The 12,072-nt window shown below is 36.9% G+C and overlaps 2 protein-coding genes across 2 annotated transcripts; both read left to right on the forward strand.

The window, feature by feature from the left end:
- Positions 192 to 6,942, forward strand: LOC104749191 (RAB6A-GEF complex partner protein 1-like). The gene is made up of 23 exons (XM_010470781.2): positions 192 to 559; positions 662 to 769; positions 1,030 to 1,178; positions 1,296 to 1,377; positions 1,472 to 1,884; positions 2,210 to 2,642; positions 2,733 to 2,956; positions 3,154 to 3,349; positions 3,474 to 3,613; positions 3,685 to 3,859; positions 4,017 to 4,070; positions 4,246 to 4,425; positions 4,533 to 4,645; positions 4,769 to 4,951; positions 5,154 to 5,211; positions 5,359 to 5,418; positions 5,505 to 5,546; positions 5,642 to 5,769; positions 5,865 to 6,000; positions 6,076 to 6,153; positions 6,325 to 6,441; positions 6,531 to 6,593; positions 6,677 to 6,942. Exons 1-23 carry the CDS (start codon positions 413 to 415, stop codon positions 6,776 to 6,778), a joined length of 3,381 nt encoding a protein of 1,126 aa, XP_010469083.1. The 5' UTR covers positions 192 to 412; the 3' UTR covers positions 6,779 to 6,942.
- LOC104749192 (probable polygalacturonase) lies at positions 9,428 to 11,867 on the forward strand. The gene is made up of 5 exons (XM_010470782.2): positions 9,428 to 9,642; positions 9,801 to 10,273; positions 10,360 to 10,534; positions 10,854 to 10,924; positions 11,002 to 11,867. The coding sequence occupies exons 2-5, from the start codon at positions 9,811 to 9,813 to the stop codon at positions 11,721 to 11,723; spliced, it is 1,431 nt and encodes a 476-aa protein (XP_010469084.1). The 5' UTR covers positions 9,428 to 9,642; positions 9,801 to 9,810; the 3' UTR covers positions 11,724 to 11,867.

The following is a 12,072-nucleotide window of genomic DNA, read 5'->3' on the forward strand; positions in this document are numbered from 1 at the left end:
TGATGAAAACAGACTAGAACATGATCGGACATGGTTTCTATGGTTTTAAATTTTGGTGAAACCGTGAAAGGCCCCTTTGGGCTTTTTTTTATGTTCTACATTATCCGGTTTTCATGGGAAGGACTTAAACCGGTTCGGTTTGTGAAATTAAAACCCGAAACCGGTCGGGCGATTTATTTTTGGGTCAGTGTTCCAATTTTGATGCTCCGTTTATGGATCTGCAAGATCCACCTTCTTCTTCTTCTTCTTCTTCTTCTTCTTCTTCCTCCTTTTTGCCAACAAATGTTTCTATGATCTCTGTATGTGAACAGAATCTGTAATTTCTTTCTCCTCGGATTTCAGATCCATTGTTGAGTTACAATAGCCAAGGAAGGCAAAGGATTTGAGTTTCACAGAGAAAGCCAAAAAAAAGATGTATATGGCTTACGGATGGCCGCAGGTGATCCCGCTTTTAGCGGGATCATGTCCGTCTTCACAGCGAGTCGTGTACCTTAAGCTCGCAGGTCGGCTATTGCTTGTTGTTTCTCCTTCTCATTTGGAGCTTTGGGGATCTTCTCAGGTGCTTGCTCTTAATCATCTCTGCATTTCGTTTCACTGTCATTCGTAATTAAGAGTTCGTTAACTGATAGCTTGTTTGATTTTTGTGTCTTTTCCGGGATAGCAACGAGTGAGGTTGGGAAAATTTATGAGAGATGAGAAGTCGGTGCGAGAAGAAGGAGAGAATTTGCATGCTGTGTGGAGTCCAGACTCTAAATTGATTGCTGTTCTTGTAAGTTCTTAGTTTCACTCTTTTTACTTAGCTGGTTTCTGCTACTGCATCACTCTTTCAGCTGAGAATTCATCGATTTGGGGGATACAAAAACACACACACATTGTATTTACCTTTGAAAGCTCGATGATATTAGACATTCTTAAGCCTATATCTCATTTGGATCAATTTAATCAATAGGCACTTACCTGTTTTGTTAAGAGAACTGTTTGTCTCTATTTGTATGTCTTTTATTTTGTTCTTGGGTTTTTGTTTTGCAGACATCATCATTCTTTCTTCATATATATAAAATAAAATTTACGGATAAACGAGTAAAACCCGGAGAGAGACAACCATCGGAGTTGTGTTTTGCAACCATATCTCTTTTGCTAAGTGAGCAGGTCCCTTTTGCTGGGAAGGACTTGTCTGTGTAAGTGCTTTTTTTCTGTACGTGTCTCTGCCGTGCCCAACTTTTTTACCGTTATGAGTTGACACAGTAATGTTTTATGACTGGAAATGTAAGGCCAATTTCTTTCACTCTGTGTAGGAGCAATTTTGTGAGGGACAGCAAAACTATGCTTTTGGGACTCTCTGATGGATGTTTATATAGTATTTCCTGGAAAGGAGAGGTAATAATAACGTAGATCTGCTTTATCTGCGTTGTTTGTTTTTGGGTTCTTTGTGCAGGACTCCTGATTTCTAAATTTTTGTTTGTCTTTGTAGTTTGGTGGAGCTTTCAGTATTGGCTTCCATTCTTCTGATAGCAACAATGATAGACTCTTGTCCTACACTTTTGGTAATGGGCGAGTTTCTGGAGTAGCTTCGGAAACACTTGCATCTGTTGATGATTTCTCAACAAAATCGGCTATTGTTCAGCTGGAACTCTGCACTCGTTCGAAATTATTGTTTGTGTTAAATTCTGATGGGCAGCTAGTAGTATGCTCTGTGAATAAGAAAGGTTTAAAGTACACTGAGAGCATTAAAGCTGAGAAGAAGTTGGGTGGTGATGTTGTTTGTGCATCAGTGGCTTCAGAGCAACAAATTCTTGCTGTAGGTACAAGAAAAGGGATGGTGGAATTATATGATCTGTCACAATCGATCTTTCTCTTACGAACAGTTTCTTTGCATGACTGGGGGTAAGTAACTTGTTACTATGAGAAACAATTGCTGCGGTATATTCTATATTGTGGTGAAGGTTTAATTTTTTTAATTCTAGTGTTGAAAGTTTGGGTCTTTATTCTAGGGGTATTTATTCTGGTCTGTGTAAAGACCATAGCGTCATACTAAAATTGGAATTTTAGATGCCTTCGGTAGTTCTTGTACTTACGCAAGGATCCAGAAATCCTGAATGGTTTATTCCAGTACAAATATGCTGGTCTATTCAGGATTTTCAGTTTTACTTCTTTTGTCATGCCTTGATATTTTGGTTACATGGATGATAACACTGTTTTGAACTTGCAGTTATTCAGCGGATTACACTGGGCCTGTCAGTAACATTGCATGGACGCCTGATAATTCTGCTTTTGCAGTTGGGTGGAAGTTGAGAGGACTTGCAGTTTGGTCTGTTTCTGGATGTAGATTGATGTCAACTGTCCGCCAAATTGGATTGAGTTCTACATCTTCCCCTAAAATTAACCCAAAACAAGACTGTAAATACGAACCACTGATGAATGGTACTTCAGCCATCCAGTGGGATGAATATGGATATAGACTATTTGCTACAGAGGAGGCATCATGTGATAGAATTCTTGCATTTTCCTTTGGAAAGTGTTGCTTAAATAGAGGAGTTTCAGGAAAAACTTATGTTCGTCAGGTAATGTATGGTGATGATAGACTACTCATGGTTCAGGCGGAGGACACTGACGAACTTAAGCTTTTACATCTAAAACTTCCAGTTGAGTATCAACATATCTGTTATCCCCTTTTGCTCATTCATTCGTATCACTTTCGAAACAAATTTCTTATATACGTTTTCTTGGTCCAGGTTTCTTATATTACCCAAAATTGGCCTGTTCAACACGTGGCAGCTAGCGAGGATGGGAAATACTTGGCGGTTGCTGGTTTACATGGCCTGATTTTGTATGACGTTAGATTTAAGAAGTGGAGGGTCTTTGGAGATGTCAGTCAAGAGCAACAGATTCATTGCAAGGGTTTGTTATGGCTGGGAAAGATTGTCGTAATCTGTAACTACATCGAAGCTTCTGATACGTAAGGCCCGATCTATATTATTAGTTTCGAATCATGGTTCACTGGCTATATTTATTACTGTTTACAAAGAAGAGAAAGTGCCATTTGGTAGAAATGTATTTGCGACTCTTCCAGACTTTTTTTTACATAAAAGCGTTTCGCGCCATTTTGTCTTTGAATGATGCCCATTTCATGTGTATGTTTGCTAATTATTGCAGATATGAACTGCTTTTCTATCCAAGATATCACCTTGATCAGAGCTCTTTACTTTGTCGAAAAGTGCTGCTTGGCAAACCAATGGTGATGGATGTTTACCAGGATTATATACTCGTATCTTATCTTCCGTTTATCATCCACGTCTACCATGTGAAGATATATGGTGAATTGACACCTTCGAGCAAAGCAGATCTACAGGTAGTTAAATATTCCAGTTTATCTCTTCAATGCATCATTTCCAGTAAAGTATACCTTTTTAACTTCCAAATGTGAGCGCTTGAGTTGCATTTCATGCACCTTAAAGTGATTAAATGACAAACAGCTTTCCACAGTAAGAGAGTTGTCCATCATGACTGCAAAGAGCCATCCAGTAGCAATGCGATTTGTTCCTGACCAGCATCCGAGAGAAAGCGAGTTGGATAATGATCTTTCTTCTGATTTGCCAGACAGGGAACCCTCAAGGTAATCATGAATAGAGTAGAACATCCTTTCAGTTTATGCTGTCATACTAAATGTCTTTGTGGTGTCCGTAGATGTCTTATACTGAGGGGAAATGGGGAGCTTTCACTTCTTGATTTGGTTGATGGACGAGAAAGGGAACTTACAGACTCAGTTGAACTATTTTGGGTGACATGTGGTCAGTCGGAGGAGAAGACAAATCTTGTCGAGGAAGTATCTTGGCTAGATTATGGGCACCGAGGAATGCAGGTAGTTCTTCTGCTTCAGAGCTACTTGTTATGTCCACTTTTATAGTCTTCTTCTATCTTGGATTGCCTTACCCCCAAGTGTCTGACAGTAACTCTCTATTTGATCCCTGTCTTTCGTACTTTCCTGATTTGTTTATTGCTAAAATTCTATATTACAGGTTTGGTATCCTTCTCTTGGGGAAGACCCTTTTATGCAAGAGGATTTCCTGCAGGTATGTATCCTAGTAGAGTCCATTTTTCACCACCATCGGTAGCTTCTTTTTGTTCTGATTCTTTTGTCTGTAACATCATTGTTTGATGACATATACATTCAAACACATCCCCCTTATAATTTCTACTTTTTCACTGATCTATCAACTCAAATGCATATTTTGTTCCATCTTTTAGTTGGATCCAGAGTTGGAATTTGATCGCGAGGTGTATCCCCTGGGACTTTTACCAAACGTGGGTGTTGTTGTTGGAGTTTCTCAGAGGATGTCCTTTTCGGCAAGCGCAGAGTTCCCATGTTTTGAGCCTACACCCCAGGCTCAGACTATACTACATTGCCTGCTCCGCCACCTCCTTCAGGTATTGTTGGTCCTGGCCTCTCTTTTCTTAAGTTAGAATGATCTCTTCTCTCTCTTCCTTTATTCATTTCTCAGAATCTTATTCTGCTTTTCTTATAATGTGGACAGAGAGACAAAAATGAAGAGGCGTTACTCTTAGCACAATTATCGGCAGAGAAACCTCACTTCTCCCATTGTCTGGAGTGGCTTCTTTTTACTGTTTTCGATGCAGAGATTTCTAGGTACCTAATGCTATCAATCTTTTATAAATTATCTCCGTTCTTTGTAATTTTTACCTAACCTTCTAGTCTTGCTTCACATAATTTGATTTTTTTCCTGAACTTGTGGCATATTACAAATTTCAGGCCAAATCCAAACCGGAACCAGATTTCAGGACCTGGACATCTTAAAAAGTTATCTCTTTTGAGAAAAGCTTGTGATTTAATAAAAAATTTCCCGGAGTACTATGATGTGGTAGTGAATGTAGCCAGAAAGACCGATGCCCGACACTGGGCTGATTTATTTTCTGCTGCTGGGATATCAACAACGTATGTTTCACTGTCTCTGTGTTTGGCCTTTGTTTTCTTGTTTGTTTCTTATAACGCCTATAAAACTAGGTTTGTTTACTGTACTAGACACTTAATAGTGAGCAGCGTCTACGATGGCCAACGTCGCCGATCTTTTCTGCTCTTTTTGTTGACTAAACTGTTTTCTATGCTATGAAACTTGATATTCTCTTTTGCGTTCTAGGTTGTTTGAAGACTGCTTCCAGCGAAGATGGTATCGAACCGCAGCGTGCTATATACTTGTAAGACTCAGAAATCCTTAACCCTCGAGTATGTTTAGTTATATAATGGTGTATCAACATAAGGCATTCTTCTGTTTATTATAGAACTCTGTAGAATTCTGTTACACTATGTTTCGAATCGTACAATGAAGTATAGAAATTGTGCAGGTGATTGCCAAACTGGAAGGTGTTGCTGTCAGTCAGTACTGTGCATTGCGGCTATTGCAGGTAATTTTGGCTGTCGCATTTAAATTTTATATCTTGTCAATTTTCTTCTTTCTGTTCTTAAAAAAAGTTTATTTGTAAATTTGCAGGCGACACTTGATGAGTCCCTTTATGATCTTGCTGGAGAGCTAGTATGTATTTGATGTTCTTGTTGTTTGTTTAAAATGGGTAATTCAAAACGTGAATCCTGAGTAATGATGTTTGTCTATGACAATTATGCTGTAAGGTGAGGTTCTTGCTAAGATCTGGAAGAGACATTGAGCAGGCGCCAACAGAATCAGATTCTTTATCACCTAAGCTTCTCGGGTTTCTTATCTTCGGTTCCAGCCACAAGAAATCATCACTCGATAAGAGGTGGAAACTACAACTCTGATTCTGGTTTTTTATTTCTAGAGTAATACAATTGCCTTCTGATCATTTTTTACTTGATTCACGTGACTCTGATGCAGCTCTTCGTTCAAAGACCAAAGTCCTCATGTTGCTTCTGTAAAGAGCATACTTGAAAGTCATGCCAGTTACTTGATGTCTGGTAAAGAACTTTCGAAGCTTGTTGCATTCGTCAAAGGCACCCAGTTTGATATTGTGGTACGTAGGCAATCTATATCTTTCACCTTTTTATGCTTGGACCCAAATAAATTACTAATGATGCCAAAACTCCAGGATTTTCTTCAACGAGAAAGATATGGTTGTGCGCAGCTGCAGAATTTTGCTGCAGGACTTGAGCTGATTGGGCAAAAGGTAAGAATCAACTCCATTGTGGTCTCTATCATGTTCAAAACTCTTTTTCTCTAATTCTGCTGCTTGAAACATGTGCAAACCAAACACATAAGATCCCTATGGCATCGTAAAAGTCTCTGCATTGCTGAGTAACTTTATCTTACCTGAAATTCTACTATTAAATGTCCTCAGCTGCAAATGAGTGAGCTACAGAACCGGTTAGATGCAGAGTTTCTATTGGCTCAGATGTGTTCTGTCAAGTTCAAAGAATGGATAGTTGTTCTTGCCACTCTATTACAACGGTCCGAGGTATAAATCTTTTAGACTTCCACCGTTATCACGACTTCAAAGCATCACAGTGACATAGCCAGATTGTTTCTTTAATTGTCACAACGCAGGTTCTTTATGATATATTCCGGTATGATCTACGGTTGTGGAAAGCGTATAGCATGACATTACAGGTAACTCTTGTTTCCATAACAATCACTTAACATCTCACCACTTGTAGGTCTCCTCTTTAAAACTTGTTTGTTCGTTGTTGCAGTCTCACCTGGGTTTCGCTCAGTACCATGAATTGCTTCAGATTTTAGAGGATAAACTCTCAGCGACCGCAGGAGAAGAAAGCAATAGAGGTTCCATCTCTTGATAATAATGTTTCTTTCTGAAGACATTAACATTTTCTGCCTGAGTTTTCACTTTTCGTGTAGATAATCATAAGTTTAGAAGAAATAAGAAACACATACCCACACTACGCATTACTATATATTATTTAGTTATTTTGGTCATAATAGGAAAACAAATCTTGAATCATGTCATGTTTTAAAGTTTTGAACCAGAAGATTTGACCTAAGTGTAATCCATTGTTGCAGCCTAGAAATCGGAAATTTAAAAAGTTCTGCAATTTTGTGTAATGTGCGTGTGTTGAGTACATGTATCTATCTATTTATATATACATTTTTTTAGACAATTATGAAATAATCCTGATATTGAATACTATTTACAGGGAATGCCACTGACATTAAATATTTAATTAAATTTATTTTTTAATAAAAACTAATTGTTATACGTAGTAATTGTTAGAGGAGCATATGCTATAAATTTCGGTTTAATTGTTATAAATAAATTTGAAATGTCTTTATAGAAACTAATTAGTTCTACCTAAATTATTAAATAAAATAAATATATCTTTTTATATTTTAACACCATTTAAAAAAAATGATTATTTCTATGTTAAACTTAATAAAAATTAAAATTATTATGAATCTTTAGACTTATAAATGTTAAAAATCTCATAAAACAAGGTTTATTTCAAAACGAGTTATAGCAGCATTAGCATAAATTTTAAATATTATTAATCAAATGCTAGAACATGGGTTAAATTTTAATTAATGTATAAATATAAAGGATAAAGATTTAAAATATGCAAAACATTAGTCATATACTCATATATATATATATATATATCGTTAATCTACGAATCAAATTATGTTTTTCTTTTCTAAAATAAAATATAGCTCTGCGGTGTACCGCGGGGTAAAATCTAATTTTAATTTACTATTCAATACTATAACATCTTCTGTTTATTCAAATCAATAAAAATTCGAAACAAGAGTATGTATATGAATGCTGACTAGATGCAATTTTCTGGTGGTTGTTATTGCAAATAGAGAGATTAATATAGTTTAAACCCGATAAAGAAACAGATTTTGTATTAAAATAAATTGAAAAAGTAAGATAAGCATAAGCACCCGTGAACGTGAGTAAGTATGGAAGGCGTGAGAAGTGGGTCGGCAGAAGTGGGATGATGAGTGGAGTGAAAGTGGGACACCCCCAAAGTTCACGAGGAGCCTACTTCGCAAACCAAAAAAACAACAATAATTAAAACTTAAGACTATACTATATATTAAGGATAATCTAATCTAATATTGTATTTGTAAGCTTCTCTTTTAACTTAACATGGCCTGACACATTCTCAATCGGAGAATTGCTCTTGTATGCATTAGTCCATGTTACTTCACTTAACAGTTACCATAGTAAAATTTATTTACAAATTTATAATTGCCGTAAGTAGTAACTACCGAGGAGTATAAAATGGTATATACATGTAGAATTTAGTAGCCACGTCGAAAAAGACAAATCTGATGTATGTACTCTACTCTCATAAGTCACAGGTCACAAGGAGACAATCACCCATTCTTGTATTATCTGTTTTAGAAAGAAAATCAAAAACTGAAACATCAAAACCCGTGAGTCTCTGAAAACAAACGAAATAAAGGAATTGACGTTGTTCACCTCACATTCTCTCTCACAGTTTAAACAAATTATGATTGTTATATGTTTGGGAAGAAGATACATGTAAACACATTTAAAGTATGATTGAGGCGAATGATCGTTTTATGCTTTTCTATTATATATGTATAGAGCAATGATGCCATTGAACTTGATTTAGAGAGTGATCACACAGCCTTATAAACATAATCCATTTAGTCTCTTCTTTCTAGTCAGTACTAGAATTTTTCACTTTTTACGTTTAAAACAAGTATGGTCATAGTAACGACATACCTCTGTTATCCCTGTTTTAAAAATCCCCGCCTAGCACCGATTACGCTCCACAAAATCGCTAGGCCCACCTTCTCCATCTCGAAATGACTAATCTCCGCCTAGCATCGATAATCCGATTATGCATGTCTAGTCCGATTATTTTTCGCTTAATTCCGCTTAATTTTGTGTATACCAATTTTGTTTTAGAACCAAATAAAAATCAAACATAAATATTTTTGTTATTTAGGTATTTAAATTAAGAGATTATGATGTTTTACAATAACTATTGTATAACTTTTAACAAAAATCATAAAATTTTCTTTTAAAATGATGTTTTTATGTTTTTACCATAATTTTAAAAACAATACTATAGTTTATATTTTATTTGATATTTTACTTTTAAATAAACAGAATTATACATATATTTAGTACAATATACTTTTCACTTTTTACGTTTAAAACAAGTATGGTCATAGTAACGACATACCTCTTTTTACATAGTAACTTTTAACATAAACAGAATTATACATATATTTAGTACAATATATTTTTATTTTATTGTTAATTTAATAAAATAACTCTAAAACTAGTTCCCGATTAATCCTCGTTTAATCTCCGATTTTCTCGCTAGGCGCTAGGCCCACCTCGACCGCCCGACTAGCGCCTAGCGATTTCTAAATTAGGGGCTAGTATATACCACAATCCACAAAAAGGATATGTTTCTGTTTGCTACTATTTTCAACATTTTCTGCAGACAATGTTATCGCCGCTATATCTCCCAATCAATTGATACCACTAAGAGATAAAATCATTGCTGAACTTATAAGATCAGAGCAGCACACTCAGACAAAAAAATTCGTATCTTTCTCCATTATTTCTCCACTTATAAATACTTAATTCTCTCCACTCCCTTCTTCATCAAAACCATTTAGCTTCATCCACATTCAGAAAGGCTTCACAAGTCACAAGGTAATTCTCTTTCTCTCTTCAACTAACAAATACACACATGTATATTTATAAACACCATTTTGCTTTGCTTTCAAATAGTAGTTTGTTCATTATGCGTCATTAACATAAAACCTCTGTTTCCTAATTTAAACTCTCTTTTTTTTTTCTTCTTGTTTCAGATACAAAACCATGAAGAACATACTCGCTTGCATAGTTACCATCATAACCCTCTCAAACTTCGTAACCTCTTCTCAAGGAAGAAAGGTATCACAGTCATATGAAACATTCGAGTACACAGCAACCACTTGCAGATCCCACAGTGCCTCCATAACAGAGTTCGGTGGCGTCGGAGACGGCAAGACGCTAAACACGAAGGCGTTCCAGAGCGCCGTCGATCATCTCAGCCAATACTCATCCGACGGCGGAGCTCAGCTCTTTGTCCCTGCCGGAAAATGGCTCACCGGAAGTTTCAACCTCACAAGCCACTTCACTCTGTTTCTTCACAAAGACGCTACCCTTCTCGCCGCTCAAGACTTGAACGAATACCCAATTCTAAAAGCTTTGCCTTCGTACGGACGAGGACGTGACACCGCCGGCGGAAGATTCGCTAGTCTCATCTTCGGAACTAATCTCTCCGACGTAATTATCACCGGTAAAAGCTTCATCATCATTTCTTTTCTTTTTTTTTCGAAAAAAACAGAGAGAACAAAATAAGAGCCGTTGGATGTTATTTTATAGGGAACAATGGCACGATCGACGGTCAAGGATCGTTCTGGTGGCAAAAATTCCACGGTGGCAAATTAAAATACACTCGCCCGTACCTGATTGAGATAATGTTCTCAGATACAATTCAGATCTCAAATCTAACGTTCCTTGATTCTCCATCTTGGAACATCCACCCGGTTTACAGCAGGTTTAAATTATCTCCTGTATCTCACTCTCTACTAATACCATGCACCTCATCACAACAGCCGCACGATTATAATAGATACTCTCCGTTTTTTATTATTTAGTTATTCTAGAGATAAATTTTTGTTTCCCTATACTTTTTTAGATTTTCAATGCAAATGGTTGGTAAAAATTCCAATTCTATCCAATTTTATTAATGTTTTGACCAATAAAAAAATTAGAAAATATATTAAAAAGAGATAAAACAGAAAATTTAATAATTTTTAATGTTCGTGAAACAAACTTGTAATAGATTATTAATACAAAGTTATCCTACGTGGCAGCAATATCATCGTCAAAGGCGTAACGATCATCGCTCCGGTGAAATCTCCGAACACCGACGGCATCAATCCAGGTTTGTACTACGTCGCCGTTCAAATCCTTCACTTTTCTTCTTTAACTTGGATTTTAATTGATTCCGACGTGGTTCAGATTCATGCACGAACACGAGGATCGAAGACTGTTACATAATCTCCGGCGACGACTGCATCGCCGTGAAAAGCGGATGGGACGAGTACGGTATCTCGTTCGGGATGCCGACGAAGCACCTCGTGATCCGTAGATTGACATGTATCTCCCCTTACAGCGCGGCGATCGCGCTCGGAAGCGAGATGTCCGGCGGAATCGAAGACGTGAGAGCTGAAGACATCACGGCGTACCAAACAGAGTCCGGCGTACGGATCAAAACCGCCGTGGGAAGAGGAGCTTTCGTGAAGAACATATACGTGAAAGGGATGAGTCTACACACGATGAAATGGGTTTTTTGGATGACCGGTAATTACAAAGCTCATGCTGATTCTCATTACGACCCTCACGCTCTACCGGAGATAACCGGAATCAATTACAGAGATATTGTAGCTGAGAATGTTTCTATGGCGGGGAGGTTAGAAGGAATCTCTGGAGATCCTTTTACTGGTATTTGTATATCGAATGCTACGATCTCTATGGCGGCTAAGCATAAGAAAGTGATTTGGATGTGTAGTGATGTTGAAGGTGTTACTAGTGGTGTTGATCCTAAGCCTTGTGATTTGCTTGATGGACAAGAATCTGAGAAGAAGAAGAGGATGACGAGTGACGGTGGATGTGATTTCCCGACTGATGTCTTGGAGATTGATAATGTTGAGCTTAAGACTTGTAGTTATCAGATGAGTTAGTTTTGTGATCTTTTCTTTTAAACCTTTTCTTTTAAACCTAATTTCAGATTTTACGAGATTTCTCCGCAGAGATTTGTGTTATAAAATATGGTTTTGGTACTACTTTATATAATGAAATCAAATCTATGAGAAGAAGTATATATATATGTCTGTTGTATACCTTTTTATCTATAGATGAAACAGAGAACATGAAACAGAGAAGCCTTAATGGTTTACTTGTTCTTCTTGTACTAATTGGAGTAGTCAATGATGTGTATAATTTCGCATTGATAATTTTTGAGTGGTTGGTTAGTTTGATTCGTTAGTCGTTACTATTCAAATTCATCAGGATACGGAGCTGTCGGTGCAA

The sequence above is a fragment of the Camelina sativa genome, chromosome 16, assembly GCF_000633955.1.
Source record: "Camelina sativa cultivar DH55 chromosome 16, Cs, whole genome shotgun sequence".
In the NCBI taxonomy this organism is placed as follows: domain Eukaryota; kingdom Viridiplantae; phylum Streptophyta; class Magnoliopsida; order Brassicales; family Brassicaceae; genus Camelina; species Camelina sativa.